The sequence below is a fragment of the Rattus norvegicus genome, chromosome 3 (genome assembly GCF_036323735.1).
Source record: "Rattus norvegicus strain BN/NHsdMcwi chromosome 3, GRCr8, whole genome shotgun sequence".
Classification (NCBI taxonomy): Eukaryota; Metazoa; Chordata; class Mammalia; order Rodentia; family Muridae; genus Rattus; species Rattus norvegicus.
The window spans coordinates 182,051,253-182,070,174 of NC_086021.1; the positions used below are offsets into that span (position 1 = coordinate 182,051,253).

The following is an 18,922-nucleotide window of genomic DNA, read 5'->3' on the forward strand; positions in this document are numbered from 1 at the left end:
CCACCTCACAGGCGTGAACACTGCCGCAACGGGAGCGCCGCCAGCCCAGTGTCCGCAAACAAGAAGCCTGGTCCTCGCCCAGCTGCCTCGTGCTTGCTTCCTGACCAACGGCACCCCTCGAGCCCCTCGCTCAACCTGTGTCCCCCCCACATCTGTGTGGATACATGAACTCAGGAGAGGGGGGTTGTGTCACCTGTAGGCTCCCCCAGGACTTTGAGAAGCTTGGGAGGATACCTGGGTTTCCTGCCTCTCTCTAGTCACTGGGACAGTACTCAGCATGGCCCAGCCACCTCACGGCTAGAGTACAGCCCCATTGTGTCAGCCCGTTGTGTACTCACTTCCTTATCCCAAATCCACTCAACTGTGGTACATGTGTGGAGAGCACCTAGCAAAGGGAAGGTGACAGAAGGAGGTGCAGATGGTGGTGACGGGTGATGGTGGAGGTGGTGATGATGGTGATAGAGGGGATGTTGGTGATGGTGATAAACTCGACGGCGTTGCTGATGTCATTGTCAGCCTCGCATCTGTTCTGCACCCTCTCTGCACCGGGCTCACCTCTGAGTACTGTACGCGCACCAGAACCAAAATGGGAGATGGAAGCCTAGGTGGCTTGTACATGCTCATTCAGATGGCCATCCGATATGAAGCCGGTGGCAGTGCCGGGGAGGCTGAGGTTGGTAAGTTTGAAGCTAGCCTGCGCTACATGTGGGGTTCTGCGATGCAATACGTCAGGGGAGTAGGTTATGGAGATGGAGGACAAGCTTAGTTGAATTGTGAAAAGGACAAGGAACAGGGGTGGGGTGAGGGTGAGGGTGAGGGGATGAGGGAGGGGTGGGATTGGGAAGGGGGAGGGGTGGGATGGGATTGTGTGGGGAGGGGGGATTGGGGAGGGTGAGGGTGAGGGGATGAGGGAGGGGTGGGATTGGGGAGGGGGAGGGGTGGGTGGGGGAAGGATGGGGTGAAAGAGACACTGGCAGGTAAGTCTGGTAAGTGTCCACAGTGTCCAGCAAGAAGAGCCGCTTTCTGGGAGGTGCCGCTCCTCTTCCCGTACGCCCTTCCTCATTTCCAAATCACGGCTGGGGAAAACTGAAGGAGCGCAAGAGGAAAGCCTGCAGGCTGCAGGTGAGCCAGCTCTGGCCACATCACTCTGTGGGCATGATGGTGACGCTGAGGGAAAGCATCCCTGACCTACGCAGCTGGACAACGGCTGCACTGTGAGTCAGCCCCCGGATGTCCCTTGACCTCACAGCCCCAGCTCTGCGGGCAGACGGCAAAATGGTTCAAGGTGTCTGTCACACACCAGGGGCACCCACTCTGACGCTGCCAACATCAGGCTGGGCAAGCAGACGTCATCAGGACAGTGGAGGCTGGGACCTGCCTGTTTGTCAGTCAGGGGCTCAGAGGCACTTCTCCATCCCGGGCCCCAGCATTCCATGAGGACCTGCTCACTCCATGTTATCAGCAGGCCCCTCCAGAGATAAGCAGCCTTAATGTGACCCGCTAATGGTATTATTTTAGGGACCACTCAGAGGACATGCTGGAATAGAGACTCGGGCCACCTGTCATTCTTTCTGTCATCATCACCCTAAACAGGTCAAACAAAGACCAGCACTTGTACACGGAGGGGGTGGGACGGGGGAGGACACGATGGACGACTGGAGAGAATTCTCAAGCTGAAAACAGCCCCTCCCAAAAAGCAGTCGGGCAAAGAATGTGTTCAGAAAGCCTCCGCCTCTCACAACACTCCTGGGTGAACAACTCCCACGCTGAAGCCAGGGTAACCCTACAGGGCGGAGGCACAAGGCTCCTACCATGCAACTCTGTGTTGAGGAGACATGTTGAAGCCTGCTCAGACAGACCTCTGGTTGTCTCTGGATTCTGTTAGGAAGGGTCAGGGCTCAAACGTGGAATTCTCTGCTTCCTTCGGTGACCGAAACCATTTTCATGCAGCGTGACTGTTGGCCAAGCTGAACACTCACCGTCAAAGGTCGGGTGGGGAAGGTGCAGGCCTCTGAGCTCATGGTGGCCAGGCTCCGTGTCCCCATAGCCTCCACCACACTCACGTAAATTGTCCTTGGAGATTATTTAGTCTGTTATCCGTGGCTTGCCTGTGGCATTAAACAATGACGTGAGTTTGGGCAAACAGAGGGGTAATGCGTCCTTCTTAGTCTCCCTAGTCATTTCCTATAAGAAAAAAAGCATAGGAAACAGTTCGTGTGGAACGAAGGTCACGGCTCCCTCAGAATCCATGGTTTGCACACCCCCCCTACCCCCGTGAAACTCAGCCCAGGACCACCAGAGTTGCAGAACAAAATCCCACTGAGTTGTCAAACACTGACTTGGCAGTGGGAGGCCCGGAAGACCTCTCTCCAAGGTCACATGACTAGTTGGAGCAGCAACCACATCTCCTGACTCCCGGACTGTTAATAATGACATCTAGTCATCAAAACACATCCAGTCAGCTGTGCCATGTGCTGAGTGAGAGCTTCCGTGTGGTGACATAATTTGGATAACATCACTGGTCAACAGTGGCCGCCTGGGCCAGAAAGTTCTGCTCCTTCCGGTACCTCGGGGCTGAAAGTTTCCAAGGTTTGTTCACGCACCATTAAGAATGCAAGCTTGACAGTGGTGGGCATGACCTTAATTCCAGAGGCTGGGAGGCAGAGGCAGGCAGATCTCTGTAAGTTCACATCCAGCCTGGTCTACAAAGTGAGTTCTAGGATAGTTGGGCCTACACAGAGAAACCCTGCCTCAAAACAAAACAAAACAAAACAAACAAACAAAACCCAAACCAACCAAACCAAAACAACAACAAAATATCCAAACACCCAAAACCCAAAAATCAAAGCAAAGCAAAAGAAAACTCAAAAATCACCATTAAACTCTGGATGGTTGACAGGGTTTTCTGTGAATGACGACAAGTGTTCTTGTCCCTACTAAGGAATTCCAAGGGTATCAGAAACTGTGCTAGGACAAACACAGAACTCTCCTTCTCCTTCTCCTCTTCCTCCTTCTCCTCTTCCTCCTTCTCCTCTTCTTCCTCCTCCTCTTCTTCCTCCTCCTTCTCCTCTTCTTCCTCCTCCTCTTCTTCCTCCTCCTTTTCCTCTTCTTCCTCCTCCTTTTCCTCTTCCTCCTCTTCTTCTTCCTCTTCCTCCTCCTTTTCCTCTTCCTCCTCTTCTTCTTCCTCTTCCTCCTCCTCTTCCTGTCAGTTCACTAATCATTAGTTTATGTGTTGGTATTTTGCATGTATGTCTGTTTACCAAATGCATGTTCTACCTAAGAAGACCAGATGAAACCATCAGATCCCATGGAACTTGAGTGACAGACAGTTGTGAACAGTCGTGTGGGTGCTGGGAACCAAACTGGGTCCTCTGCAAGAACAGCCAGTGCTCTTAACTGCTGATCCGTGTCCCCAGCCCTCCACCTACCTTTTTAGGAGACTGGGCATAGGAAGAACAGTTTAAGGGACTGTGTCCAGCTCAGGACAAGCCCGCCCTATACTCTGTCCTGCCTCCTGCTTCTCACGTGACACATGCCCACTTCCCTCCACTCACCTCTGAGAGCCATATCTTGAGACGATTTGTCTTCCTTCTGGGACCCCTGGGTACACTCCGGTGAGAGCTTGCTGGTGTCTGACCTTTTCCTTGACAGCTTATCATTCTTTGTATTGTCATCTGCAAAAGGACCTCATCTGCCCTTCACAGCACGCCATGCCCAGGATACCACCTAAGGCTCACAGACTCTAAGAATGTCCTTGGTGAGTAACATGTGATAGATACCCCACTCTAACCTTTGGGCACAGGATCTGTGGGGCCTCAGGCAAAGTTAAAAACATGGGGCTCTTGTCCAAAGGCAGTAATCAATTCAAGCCAGCCAGGGCCCTTTGGAGGGTGGCGTCTGTGCCCTGGGACCAGACTTCAGGGGGTCCAGGAGAGCTGATAATTTATGGGTTCCAGTCAGCCCCCACGTTTTGTCTGAACTGATCAGAGTCGGGGCCTTGCCCTACAGAGCAGAGCAGTACAGGAAACCGAGATCAGTCAAGCCCGTGCGGTGGGGGCGGCGTGGCCCTCCTGGCCAGGTGCACTGTGCCTCCGTCCAGGCAGCTGCGGAACAGCCTTGGAGAGCTGAGTGTTTTCCTCTTCTATTTTTAATTCCTCAAATCTGGAACCAAGAGAGGCCAGCGCCAGAGTGCTAAAAGGTCTGAGCCAGGAGAATGGGGCCCACAGGCCAATAGGAAATGTCTAAAGAGGTCATCACGCATGTCTTTGGCAGGAACAGACGCTCACCACCCCAAGTGTGGGTTGGGAGCAGCCAGTGTGATAATGCGGCTGAGCCCTAGAGACTATGACTGGTTGGGGCTGGCAGCACACACTCCTTGGATGTGCTGTCCATCGACATCGAGATAGAGGCATCATTTTATTCATGCTGTGTGCAAACGGTTGTGTCTGCGCAGCTGAGCCCCATCCAGAAAGACCGCTCACACCTATATGGCTTCCGCTACTGAAGCCTGGGGCTGAGGAAGCTCTTGGGCTTGTCCCGAGCCTGTTCAAGTGCCAAGTACTGTGTCCTGAACAGGTCTCCTCTGTGGAGAGCAGACCACCCCGAGCCCTTCCCAAGCATACCTAGGAACTGTGAGATGAGTGACCTTCTAAAGAATTTGGGGGGACAGGTAACCATACTATACACCTAACCGGGGTCTTGGTGGGAACCCTGGGCTCAGCATAAGCCTGCAATTTTGCTTGTTGTCAGTTGACAATGTGGTCCGTGTGGTCTCTGTGTGGTTCCTGGGATACACAACAAAACAGCGTTCCATGAGGCTTTTGAGAATTCTGCCGTCTCTCCAACATGTACTTACTTGGATATGGGGGACATTGTTTCTGAAGAGAGGGCTTTCTGCAGGTAGGGTCAAGGTTTCTAAGTGTATGTAGCAAAGTGCTATGTTGGGGGCTAGAGAGATGGCTCAGTGGTTAGGAGCACTGGCTGCTCTTCCAGAGGTCCTGAGTTCAATTCCCAGCAACCACAATGGTGGCTGACAACCATCTGTAATGGGATGTGACACCTTCTTCTGGTGTGTCTGAAGACAGCGACAGTGTGCTCATATTCATACAATAAATAAATCTTTTAAAAAACAATAGAAAGAAAAGAGCTATGTTGGCCCCAGGAGACTCTTCCACAAAACCTTTTGCAGAGGAAAGATTGATGTTCCTGTGAGAGGCTCCTACAGAAGAAGCCCATGGGGCTGACACCCTCCCTGCTTCCTCACTGGTTACCAGCTTAGGGAGGGGAGGAGGGACCACGATGCTTGCCCAGGGCAATGTCATGGGCAATCTAGTTCAAGTTCCTGTCTAGAGATGCAGACCCTCAAACACTCGAAGCAGGAGAGAGACTCAGCCTGGTTTCAGACACTAATGCATAGGGTTGGCAAAGGGTGTCAGGGTCCCAAAGTTGGGAGACAATAATCCCTGCTTCTTGTTATTTTTTCAAAGAATTATTTATTTATTTTATGTATAGGAGTACACTGTTGCTCTCTTCAGACACACCAGAAGAGGGCATCGGATCCCATTACAGATGGTTGTGAGCCACCATGTGGCTGCTGGGATTTGAACTCAGGTCCTCTGGAAAAGCAGTCAGTGCTCTCAACTGCTGAGCCACCTCTCCAGCCCCAATCCCTGCTTCTTAAGCAACCCCAGGAAAATTCCAAATCTGGGAGCATGGGTTTCCAGAAGTTGTTAGCCAGAAGGGCTTTTTAGCAAACTCTGTCATCCGCTGGTGCTCAATGTTAAACAGCGCTTAGCAGAGAGGCGGAAGCCAGGAGAACAGAAAGGTGATGGGCTGTGAGTTCATCTGGTCTACCACACATGACCTGCTGTGGGAACAGGCCAGCTAGAAACAAAACACAAAAGCCAGAATCTCCCAGCGTAGCTACATTTCCCTTTTCCTTCTGGGGCTTGGGCACAAAGAGACATTCATCTGCCATTTTGAAGATGTCAGCTGACCTCGCCCCTTTGTGGAAGAGGACATAGGGTGTGGGGTGACAACGGCCCTGGCACCTCTGTTTAGTTAGTTGTGGCACACAGGGAGGAACCAGGTGGCCCACTATGCCGACTGTTGAAGAGAAGCCCAAGCTTCTTACTTGCAAAAAAAAAAAAAAAAAGTATTGGCAACAGATTAGTGTTTTTTAAAACGTGTAAACACCACTGGGGGTGGGGTTGAGAGGCTAAGGCACATCTGAGAGGCCACATCTGGACCTCCGGCTTGCGGCTCTGGTCTTCGGCCTGGAAAACGGAACAAAAGCTAAATTGTCGGGACAGCGACAGGAAGGTTTAGAAATCGCAGGGGCTGGAACGTGTTAGGAGCGGCTGGGCTGCTGGGTCTGAGTCAACAGGGGAAGACAGAGCAGCATGTCCAAGTATCGGCAGGGATTCTAGAAACATCCATCAGGTGACCTTCATGCACACTGCAAAGACAGATGGAGCCAGATGGGTGCTGCCCCAAGCCTGACGGGCTCACTCCTTCCCCCAGGCCTGCAGTGGGCCGCCTACCTCCACAGCTGGCCTCTGAGGGCAGCCCTCAACTGCCCGGGTGACAGGCACTGAATGACGCTAGCTGTGAGGCCAGTGCTGCTTTCAAGTTTGGGGTATACACCCCCCTTTCTCTCTTGTGCCTCTATTTTATTGGGATGACTAAATCTTTCGACTATGTTAGCAGTAAACACAGCTAATTTACCCCCTGCCTCTTTGAAGCAGCTGCTGACAGCTGGGCTGTAATTCAATCAAGGATTTTTGCCATCCAGCCTACCAAACTCACATTTGTTGTTTGGTTCCGTCTCTCCCGCCCCGGAGCCCCACACAGCTGCACCAAATATTGACGACTGCCCCCCCGCCCCTCCCTCGGGCCTGATGATAAACATCCCGTTAACAGTGGAGATCAAGGTCAGGGTTCTCAGCAGATGAAACTCCAACGGGAGTGCAGGGGGGAAGGGGGGGGGGACAAAGACACAAATACACACATGGGTCTGACAGCCAGAACCAAACGTCTCCTTTTATTGCAAAGTCAAACCCCCTTTTTGACTCTATTTATACAGAATTTTCACTAAGGACCACTTTATTCGACAGCTATGGGTACATCGGTCCGACTGTTAATAAATAGTCTTAAATAAGAAAACAAACAGACTGAAAGGAACCGGCTTCATTGTTCTCTGCAAGGAGCCTTTGACAAGAGCCTCGGATGGAAATAAATAACTTCTTTGTCTTGTCACAACTATTTACACATTTAAATGTACAAAAGACGCCGACTGCAGGCGGACGAGGGCCGTTGAGTAGCAGGGCGCGCGTACCAAGAGGGAGTCTCACAAAAGCCCCAGATCTGCGAAGACGCAGATCAAATCACAGGAAGAAACGTAATTCATCAGGCAGAGTAGAAGCTGCGGCCCAAGCTACTGGAGAAGAAAAACTAAAACAAAACAGAAGAGAGCCCAGTGTTTCCCGGAACACAGACACGGAGAATTGGTTTCCCGCTTGACCAGACGTGACACAGCCACCGGTCCTGCCCGGCTAACCTCATTCTTTGTGTGGATGGAGGAACAGTGGCAGACAGTCCGGCCCTCTGCATCTGAAGGTAGGAGCCAGTGTGTGATAGCTGGGGTGCTGCAGACCCAGGCAGAGTGGCCTTGTTTGAGCCATGACCAACATCTCACCTCTGAGGCAGGAAGTTTGGTTGAGGAGATTACGTTCTAGAACCTTCTAAGCCAGTACAACCCTGTTATGCAGTCTCCCTCAGACGGAGGAACCAATCTGCTGCAGGGCCTTCTGTTAGGGGTTGAGAGTGATGAGAGGCAGAGAGGTGGCTGTGAAGGGCAGGACCCGGCTCCAGAGAGCAGACACAGAGGGGCCAGAGGGGCCTTGTTTGGAAGACAGTATCCTGAATGCCCAGCATCCCCTGTGCTTTCTCAGGGGATGGGTCTGAGGAGCTGACAGAGCCATTCCAAAGTCTACACATGCTTCATGTGTGTGTGTGTGTGTGTGTGTGTGTGTGCGCGCGCACACACACACACACACACACACACACACGCCTCCCTCCACCTTCACCCCAACACCCCTTAAGGCCACATCCCTCACCGACCTCTTCTGAGCAGACATCCTCCTTCCCTCCCCACAGGGCAGATTTGGGCAGGTCTGGGTAAACACACACACACAGCCCTGCAGCCTCAGGAAGAAATAGAACGGAAAGGAAGGGCCTCTCCATCCTCCACAGCCCGGGCTTCTGTTTACGAAGTCAGAATAAACCAAGAAATGGGGATAAACTGTTTGGGAAAATATATCTGTAACATCCTAACCATTTTCAGTCATGGTTTGGTTTTATTGTGACATTTTATTACAGGGACTTCTGCTTGGTTTTCCTTCAGCACAGACGTAAGCGCCCACCCTGGTTATGCCCTTCCTCCTGCTGCAGCCGAAGGAGGTGCTTGTAATTACCCCTCAAAGGTTCCGAGCGCCAGGGACCAACATGGCCAACGGATTCTTTCTTGGAAGACATTTTTCCTGCTAGTCGTTTCCAGAGGCAGTGTGTAGGATCTCAAGCGGAATGTGCCGGAATGAAAGTATGCTGCTTATCAACCACGGTGTGCTCAGGTTTCTAATGCCTTGCACGCTTCCAGCTGGGGAGGTGAGGGGAAGGCTCAGGAGAGGTGCTTGGTCTGTTGGCTCCTCGCCAAGGTGGGCAGTGAGAGACCTAGGTGGTGAGACATTGGGGATCTGGAAAAAATGCGGTCCCAAAAGGTCAGGGTCTCAGGAAGACCTAGTGGCAGCCACAGGCCCGGACCACCATGTTTCTGTACTTCTTCAGGATGACGTTGGAGCTGTCGTCGAAGTAGAGGACAGATATCGCGTTGAGCTGGGTGGGGGCACAGCAGGGCTTGGGTACGGTGTCTGGGTTGATGAAGTGAACCTGCAAGCCACCAACATGAATCACGGTGAGGGGCGGGCGGTGTGGCCTTCTGCCTGCTTCTAGATTTCTCTAAAGAGCATCTATTCTCTGGCTAAGAGGACCAGAAAGGGCAGGTGAGCAGGTCTAATGACCCAACATGGCTCAGGACTTGCCTCCACCTTGCAGAGGAGGGGGAAAGGGTGCTCAGTCTTCTTCAGGCACAACATCTGATACGGAAGAGACAGCTGGAGCTCCTGAGAGGCTGTGGAGCTCCCCCGTGACCCCTGCCTATTCATAAACACACTCTGTTCTAAGGGTCGGGGTTGCAGCTCAGAGAGGCAGCACTTGCCTGGCACTCACGAGATCCTAGGTTCAATTCCCAGCATCACAACAACTAGACGTCTGTTTTGCTCATGGGGTTCAGACAGGGGGAAACTGAAATGCCTTGCTGGTATCGTGTGAGCACCATTGACAAGCAGGGTGAAAGTAGGCAGGAGGGGGGGGGTTGGAGGGGACTGAAAAGAGAGAGAGGAGAGAGAGAGAGAGAGAGAGAGAGAGAGAGAGAGAGAGAGAACTATTCATCAATGCTGACCTCAGCCCAGCCGACCAGTCCATATCATCAGGAGAGCCTAGTGCCCAAGACAAGCCAGGGGTTGAGTTTTTCTCCTGTTACTGGCTTGAGACAGGGGCTTTGATGTCCCAGGGCTGGCCTTGAACATGCTATGTAGCCAAAGCTGACCCCTGAGAGTCACATTATCTAGCCTCTGCTTCCTGAGTGCTGGGCTGAAATGACAGACCTAAGCCATCACATCTGCCCAGTTAATGCAGCACAAGGGACTGAGTCCCAGGGTAAGGAGTCTGTCAGCTGAGCCACGACCCCAGCTCCTGATTTGTCATTAATGAGCAACTCAAACAGTGTATGGCAAACACACGAATTCCATCTCTTCTGGTGGACAGTACCAAATTCTCATCCTCCCAGACTTCCTCCTCTTTGAGTAAATTTAATGCAGCCCCAGGTGTGTTGGTCCACTAGGACCTCAGAAAACCAGAACTTAAAGATATTCCTCGCTGCTGGCTTTGGGGGGTGGGTGCAGGCCTGTAATTCCAGCTACTCAGAGTCTGAGGCAGGAGGATCACAAGGTCACAGTGAGATCAAGACCAGACTGGACAGTTTAGTGAAACCCAAGGGCTAAGGGTACAGCTCTTAGGTAGAGAGAGCTTGAAGGACATGTGTGAGGCCGTGGGTCCATCGTTTTAACCTCGAAAGGAGGGAAAGAGTGAGAAAGGAAGAGGGAGGAGGAGGGAGCAATGGGTTGGGGACCCTCCCTCTGCCAAAGGGCCAAGCTTGGACTGACCCTGACCAAAGGCTGAAGGGCTCTGGTGACCTTGGCATCCCTGACTCACAAGTAGGAGTGGCATCAACATAGATTTGAATAACAAAACGAACCGCCCAGAGGGGCATCAGGCTTGAGCTCTTTGGCACCAGAATTCAACCCAGCATGGGTGATCCGTTGTCCAACAGGCACTGCTGAGAGCAAGCAAGGTCGCCTGGAGCCTGGTGGAGCAGCAAACACAGCATCAACCAGAGGCTGTGTGCACCAGCGTGGGCTCAGAGCACCGCTCCGCTCTCACCACATGGCTACTTCCCCCGTGGGCCATGGAGGCTGATGTGAGTCAGTTGCTGCCGTCCACCCTTCCACACACTCTCTCCCTCTGAAATTCTCTCATCTGCTTGGTCCATTTCCTCCCCTGGACATTAAAGCCCTAAGGTCAAGAGTAGTGGGCCGTTCCCTGCAGTGTCCCTAGCTCCTCCGGGCGCACAGCGGACAAGAGAATAAAGCTTCTCGAATTACTGACCTGAAGGTTCAAGTTCAAAGCTTAGAAAAGAAAAGCCATGTGCTGGGCCTAAGAGACTAAAGTCTTCCTCTCGCACGCACGAGAGGGCGGGAGTCGGCGGTCAAGTCTAATCCAACACAGGATAGCAGGCTGACACTGGAGAGGATTGTCCCCACCGGGAGGGACCCAGTGTGAGACACAGTGACCTTCCTCACCGGGAGAGGACCCAGTCTTCAGTGAGGCACAGTGACTCATGGTCACAATACCACGGGAGCCCATGAAACTGTTCAACTTTTAAAACTAGGACAAATAGGGGTTGGGGATTTAGCTCAGCGGTAGAGCGCTTGCATAGCAAGCCCGAGGCCCTCGGTTCGGTCCCCAGCTCCGAAAAAAAGAAAAAAGAAAAAAAAAGAAGAAAGAAAAAGAAGAAGAAGAAAAAAAACTAGGACAAATAAAGAAGTAAAAGAGTTTTAGGGCCCAAGATATATATATCTATATATATATAGATAGATAGATAGATAGATAGATAGATATATCTTTATACCATTACATGCCTAAAACTTGTTTCAGCCTTATAGAGAGCAGGTACCCACAAGATTCATTACACACTTGCGCAGACAGCTACTCATGTTCTGGGTCAAAGACAGTAGAAGCCAATCATACCCCCACTGGCCACACCCCCAGGAGGCACTCACAGCCCCACTGGCCACACCTCCAGGAGGGACTCATACCCCCACTGGCCACACCCCCAGGAGGTACTCACAGCCCCACTGGCCACACCCCCAGGAGGCACTCACAGCCCCACTGGCCACACCCCCAGGAGGCACTCACAGCTCCACTGGCCACACCCCCAGGAGGTACTCACAGTCCCACTGGCCACACCCCCAGGAGGTACTCACAGTCCCACTGGCCACACCCCCAGGAGGGACTCATACCCCCACTGGCCACACCCCCAGGAGGTACTCACAGTCCCACTGGCCACACCCCCAGAAGGGACTCATACCCCCACTGGCCACACCCCCAGGAGGCACTCACAGCCCCACTGGCCACACCCCCAGGAGGCACTCACAGCCTCACTGGCCACACCCCCAGGAAGCACTCACAGCCCCACTGGCCACACCCCCAGGAGGCACTCACAGCCCCACTGGCCACACCCCCAGGAGGCACCCACCAGTGTCTGGACGATAGCATGGTTGGTGGCGTTCATGTAGGAGTTCAGAGGGAAGGCACACTCTCCCTCACAGTAGTAGGCAGCATAGCCTTCAGGTGCGATGATCCAGTCCTGCGAAGAGAGGAGAGTGAAGCCAGGCGTCCGTCAGTCCACGCAGAGGGCCCAAGCAGGGTCCCACCCTTGCGTGTCCTACCTCTGCATGTCCTAGCCCTGGGTGGACTCCTTCCTCATGTCCTGTGGACACAGGGCTAGGCTATGCTTTCCTGACCTGCGGGGATTCCCTGTAGGGCCAAGGAAGTGAGCATGCATGGTATTTTGTGGCCCCAGCAGAAGGAAAAGAAAAAGGACTCGGGGTCTGGAGGGGACACTTGTGTTTCATCTCCTGGACCAGGGGTGCTATCAGTAGGGAGTGAGACGTGGGTCAAAGACCACACCTAGAGCCACCCCGTCCCAGCTCGGGGTGGTATGCTTCAGCTTCTTCCCAGGCGTGTTCATGCTACAACCGAGACCCAACACGCCACCGGAAACTTCATTAAAACACTCTAAGTCTTTCCGTTGGTTTCGCTTTGCTTCTTCTTTGTAAGTACGGTTTCAGTGAACTCTGTAGGTGGCAAGATTTTGTCCCTCTGCCAAGACCGGACATGTCTGCAAATCTAAACCAAACTCCTCTGCCTGGTGCGCCTTCTTGAGAAAAGAGGCTAATGACCCACTGTGGCTCCGGTAATCCAGACAAGGCATCCCCAGCTCTGGAAATGTTGTGTCAAGCCGCTTCATAAAGTGGTACACTCTAGGGATTCTAAGCAGAGTTCCTGCTGACGGGTGTTGGACGCAGCACACAGTAAACACTTGTTATGTGCACAGCTTACTCCCAACACGCAACATGCTTGGCTCGGGAACAAACACCTGACCTTTGTCACAGACCAGGACAGACAAAGGACAGACGGAGAAAGCTGACACTCCAAGGCTGGATTTGAACACACGGCCTTATGTGAGAGAGGCGGCCAGCCATGGGGTGGGGAGTAGGGTGCTCATGAAGTTCAGACTTCAGAAGGGTGGTCTAGGGGGTGGTTCCGATGCTTTGATTAGGGAATCTGTTTACTGGCGCTGAAGGCCCTCGCCCAATCGGGTTTTGAACTATCAATAAAGATAGCAGTGGCCAATGGCTGGGTGGAAAGAGAGAGGCGGGACTTCCGGGTTCCCGCAGGGTAGGAGAGAGGAAGAGAATGGAGATACCTGGGAGAGAAAGATGGACAGACTCGGAGCTACAGGAGAGAAGGAGAGGGAAAGCGGCCCGAAAGTGTCTTGGGCAGCAAGACTAATGGGCTTCACAGAAGGCAATGAGCAACTAAGCTGAGGGTAGACCTAGGGGTGTTGAGCTGACACTGAGCCAGCCATAAGGCAGCCTATAAATGAGCAAATGTGTGTGTGTGTGTGTGTGTGTGTGTGTGTGCGTGCGTGCGCACACGCATTTCCACAGATCTGAGGGAACCAGGGAGGTGGCTGACAGCGTGGCCCGCCCGGAGTTTAAAGCGGGGTAGTAGAAACTACACGCTATTAAGGTGGTGCGCTTCACGTTCTGGCCCAAGAGTCAATCACTCTGTGGGTGACACGGGACATCACGATGTCCTCGTATGTTCAGCCCAGGTTCTCCTCTTTGGTTGGAGCTCCTGGGTTCTGACATCTCACATGTAAAACAAGGACTGTGGGTGGGGGCTGGGACTCGGTAGGGTGCTTGCTTAGCATGCAGGAAACTCTGGGTTCCATTCCCAGCACAGCGCAAACTAGGCATGGTGGCACACTTCTGTATCCCAGAACTCGGGAGAAAGGCAGGAGGTGTCAAACTACAGGGTAATCTTAGGCTACACAGTGAGTTTGATGCCAGCCTGGGACACAGGACCATGTCTCTAGGGGAACAGAAGACATGAACTGTGACACACAACACCAACAGAGACAGCCTTGTGGTCACCGGAACAGAGCAAGCCCCAGTGCTGGAAGATTCGGGCTGTCCTTACCTGCCAGCCAAGGTCTCGGAAGCTAACATACAGCTCGTGTTTCTTGCAGGCCTGCCTCTGGTCACTGCTGCTGTTTTCTGCATGGACAAGGAGGCGGAGGAAAAAGCCCAGGAGGAGAGAGAAACACATGTTCAAATCCCTTTGGTTCTGCAGTGGGGAAGCATTGGATTCAGGGGCTGAAGGGCAGCGGTGGCTAACCAGTCACTTTGGGACCCGTGAACCTCCAAGGTCACCCCTGCCCTTCTAGAGGACCCCAGTCCCACTCAGACTTATTCTGCTTCCAGACCACTCTGCCTGAGGGGGCACCAAGATGCCGTGCACCTGTCCACAGTCGAGGTCCAGAGCCAAGGCTGGGGAGGGAAACCAGAGCGGTCCCACAGCTCCCAGCAGTAACTGCTGAGTTTCTTCAAGGAGCAAGAACAGTGTGCTTATGTTAGCCAGGATCTAACTGTGGCATTTGCGCCAAAGACGGCACTCCGTGAACACTGTGGGAGTCTGTCTGTCCGTCCGTCCGTCCCTCATGCACAGTTACGGAATCTTCCTCTATCCTGCAGCTGCACAAGTGGCCTTTCCCTAACCTGCGACTCCTGGGCCTTCCTTCACCTGTCTTGCCCATAAAGCTTGGGCCCCTGGTCTACACTCTTATAAAAGCCCTGCAGGCCAGGTGCCCGAGTGCTCAGGCACTGCTCAGCCCTCCCCCACAACACCCTGCAACTATTCTAAAACATGGTGACTGCTCCCTCTGAAGCCACTGACAGGCCACCGGGCGTCTGGTGACAAATGACACATCCCACAGAGCCCACTTCCCAGGATGCACAGGAATTCCACCTGCATAGCTCTGAGGTCAGAAGAAAGCACAGGCTAGTCTTTAGCACGCAAAGGTCAAGGCACTATCACAGCACAGGCCGCAGAGCCTGGACACCTGGTCTACCTTCTGGGACAGCTAAGGACCATGCCATAGCTGGAGGCGACAGCTAGCACTATCCACCCACAAGCCTCATTCCCCTCTTCCCTGCAGGAGCAGAGAGGGCTGTGAACCTCCTCCTCCTCAGGTCAGGGTGAAGCAACCTAGCTAGATATGGTTCTGAGTAGGATCACTGGGGCTAGACTGCCCACAGCTCCCAGTCCCGAGTAAGGGCAGATCTTGAAGCAAGATACGGGGGAAAGTGCCGTGATTATCAATGATGTGAAGGGGTAAGACCTCAGTGAAGATCTTTGGTTTAGCATGGGCAGCTAGATGTGGGTGTGCTGTGGGGGATGGGCCCTTGCTTATTCTATCTGGAGTTGTAGCTGCCCTGGGAGAAGGTGGTTGGAACCCCACCCCCAGCAGGTCCTTCTTAGCAGAAAAGGAGAGACCTAGCTCCTTTACCTTTACCCCTAATCCTGTTCCATTCACCCCACCCAGCGCAGCAGAGGGCCTGAGAGCAACAGCCAGTGCAAGCCACCAGCCACTGGGCAGCTCCCTCCAAAAGGCCCTGCCCTGGACAGGTGCTCAAACTTGCTTCCACACCCAAGGGTCAGCTAGCCAATTACTAGGGTGTTGGGCTGAAGGGGACGAGGAACCCAGGTTTTCCACTTGCAACCCAGGAGCAGCTGGAACCCTGAGGCAGGGGTGGCTGACAGGAAAGAGGCTTTCATTGCAGAGGCATGCTGGGACATGTGTCTCCAGCCGGACACATAAAGGACGATGTGTGTGCAAGAAAGAATTCAACTTGTGTGGCCCGTCATGTGAGGTGTGAGCACTTCAAAGGCACTGGGCACACGCCTACACACACACACACACACACACACACACACACACACACACGCAGGCTGCCTCACTAAACCAGGGTGGGGCTCCAATCCTGTTTTTTTTTTTAATTTTTTTAATTTTTTTTAATGTTAAACTTCCAGGCAGGGTTTGGAAGAACTTAAAAAGAGAGCAGGGAGTTGAAATCTATGGGAGTAGGCAGATTCCGAGCCAGATGGACTAGCTGTCATACGAGGGAGCGTCCCATAGCTATGGAAGTGGGTACTCTGTGGGATACCGTGGGGCGGTCAGCTCCCAGCCCTCAGTATTCCTCAGTGTTCCTCTCTTTCTGGAGGCCAATGTCTGTCCTAGATCGTCAAGATCCACGTTGCAGATCTACAAGACAAGGCCAGCTTTGCTGGGATGGGGCACGCCCACACTTTTTGCCCAGCTGAGTTGTTTCAGATTCTGAATGAAGCCCTCCTTCACCCCTGGGCTATACCCATTCTTCTCAGAGCAGCCAGCATGGCCTCACACCTACACTGCGGGCAGCCTGAAGCTGTAAAACTCCCACTCCTGCTTGGGATGGGTTTCAGACTCGAGATGAGATTCTCAAGAGAATGCCCCACCCATCCGTGGCTTCGGCCACTTCTTCGGTCCCAGCCACCAGTCTTTAAGGCTGGTGAGAGACGTCAGAGAAGCTATGTACCCTCGGGGTGCATGGGCCTCGGGGATGAGAACCAACCTGGCCTTAAGCTCTCAGCTCAAGTCCTAGGGGAAGTGTTTTTGCACCCCTGGAATGAGCGGAGTTACCCAGCCACCACCCTGACTCCTGGGCCTGTCACTGCATTCCGATGAGGGTGACAATCTGTCCCAAATAGTCTACAGCTAGGCTTTCACCACGAATTCCAATCCCAGCATGAACGAGGCCCCAGAATATGAAAGAACCCGGCATTTTATTTGGGGGCTCACAAGACCCCTTTGAGGTGCCTATCAATGGCCCCGCCTGGCAGAAGAGAACGCTTATGAAGACTTTAACCGTGACCCACACGGGCCACTGGCAGAGCAGGCAGTGACTCTGTTCAGAATAGCAGCTTGCAGGCTAGGCCTCACCCACGGTTAACATGTCTTATTGTGCTGTCCAGAGCTTCCCCATGTTGGGTCTGAGTGCTGAGGAAAGCAGATTCTTACAGCTTATTTACACGAGCAAAGCAGGACCGTCAGCCTCCTCAGAAGCTGCGACCAACAGGTTTGTGTCTATAAACAATGCTATCCAGGGATATATTTATGTCACAAACGTCATGAGCCATCCGTCATACCAGATGGGACTCTCTCGCCTGGGCAAGGAACAAAGGTGTGCACCCAGCACAGACAGGCAGGCACAGTGACCCAGGACCTGGTCGCCGGTCATGAACCTTGCACAGGGAAATTGCCACAGGGAAGGACTCCACCTGTCCCCTGGCTCTAGGTTCAGCTCCTGCCTCAGCTCTCTGCAGATCAATACCAAACCTCACCTAGGCCTACATTTGACAACTCTGCCGGTCCCGAGACTCCTTTATTTAGTTCCCACAGAGATGTTCCCTATGGCCTGGCCAGATCTGCAGCCCCAGCGTTAGGGTAGCCTCACTGAGCTGCACTGCCTCTTTCCGAGCCACTCCTTAGCCACTCTGTGATGAGTGCGTTATATAGGCAATACCATGCTGTGTGTGTGCACTGTGTGTTAAGTAAGAGTTTACTAGTTCAGTAGTAGCAAGTAGCCTTGCTGGTTAAGATCAGAATAAAACCTGAGATTGGAGGTAGCCGTCTCTACCAAGGCAAAGGGGTTCTTGGTAAATTAAAGCCGACGAATCAATATATATGTCTCTCTCTACTCACTGACGTCTACACAGGGAATAGGGGATAGCCTAGAACCAGTAAGTCCAACTCCCCCTCCCCCGTGGGCTATTTTCTCTCTTCAGAAATAAGAGTATCAATTTCAAGGCAAGAGGAAGAAGCCGTGGACAAAGCAAGTTGACCTGGAGTGGAGGGGTGGGAGGATGGGGGAGGGGAGGGGAATGGCCTGGTGGTCTCACACTTAATTCTAAACAGTCCGAACCCCCCTTGTGTGTTTCCTCAGAATTCTGAGGGCAGAAGCTAGAAGAATGAGTTAGCTGAGAGCCTTCAGAAGCAGGCCTAGTTGGTTTGTGTCTAGCCCTTGCCTTGCTTCGGGTCACCAGAGTCCTGGAGAAGCTGCACACTGGATATACATGTCCCGGGTCACAGGGAGATCTGTCTGGAAGCATCTGCAATGAGCTGGTCCCTCTGGCTGCACGGACCTACCTGCCACACTGGCCATCCTCAGTGCCTCTTGGTTCTTTGGAGTCTTGGAGCGGTTCTGGCTGCGTTGTTTGCCCCCCGTGGACCGGATGCTACGGAGATGAACCTCCGTGGCCTTGAAGAAGGCCACCATGAAGGGTTGCTTGTTCTGGGGTCCATGCCGTCCAATCAGGCCTGCCAACTTGGGGTTGATGCTCTGCCCTGCAGAGGAGGTATTCAGTGTTGGGGACAGGGACGGGCTGGGGGACACAATTCTATCCCCACCTCATACCCCGTTCACACACTTGCTGTCCACTCATCCAACAGGGGCTGACTGGGGCATTCGAGGAGCTGTCTGAGAAGTGCCCTGGTCTCTGGTGATGCCTGTGGGGCGGGGATTGAGGGCTGGGGAAGGGCAGCACATAACCAACCAGGTGGTGACCCAAACACTAAGCAAGGACCGGGAGCATGGGGATCCAGGCCAAGACCAGAGAGGAGGGGGTGTGTGTCTCAGGCTAGTGAGTTGGTCACTTGGTCAGCCAGGCTTCTGGGGATGGGACAGTAACTGTGGTGCTCTAGGAGGTGAGCATGGCTGCCAACAGTCTGATGACAGTGGAGAGGCGGCAGTGAGGGATGAGCCCTGAGTGGGAAAGGACGGTATGGGTGTCGAGCGTTGTGTAAATAAAGGCCTGATGGGAATACTCCAGGCTGGAGTCTAGGAGTGTGAGAGCCTGCTGGAGGGAGAAGCAGGCACGCAGGATAACAGTAGACAGGCTACAGGCACAGATACCCTCCAGGTCAGGAGAAGCACTCGGCCTGAACAATGTCTTTGCAGGTGTAAGTCCTTAAGAAACAGCCAGGCTGCGCAGAGCAGGCTTTACGCCAGGCAGCAGTGGCTCCGTGAAAAGGGAGAGGCCACACGTCACCACGGATGCCAGGAGACGGAGCTGCCTG

The 18,922-nt window shown here is 53.3% G+C and overlaps 1 protein-coding gene across 2 annotated transcripts in view; it reads right to left on the reverse strand.

Moving 5' to 3' along the window:
* Nucleotides 1-8,065: 8,065 nt before the first annotated feature.
* Nucleotides 8,066-18,922, reverse strand: part of Bmp7 (bone morphogenetic protein 7) — a 75,956-nt gene continuing 65,099 nt past the window's right edge. The window contains exons 4-7 of one of the 2 annotated variants that reach the window (NM_001191856.3): nucleotides 17,993-18,190; nucleotides 13,945-14,021; nucleotides 11,933-12,043; nucleotides 8,066-8,946 (exon numbers count right to left, since the gene is read on the reverse strand). In NM_001191856.3, coding sequence (NP_001178785.1) covers nucleotides 8,797-8,946; nucleotides 11,933-12,043; nucleotides 13,945-14,021; nucleotides 17,993-18,190 — 536 coding nt within the window. In that variant the 3' untranslated portion in view covers nucleotides 8,066-8,796. The remainder of the gene's footprint in view (nucleotides 8,947-11,932; nucleotides 12,044-13,944; nucleotides 14,022-17,992; nucleotides 18,191-18,922) is intronic. The other variant, XM_039106002.2, reaches the window with a different exon arrangement.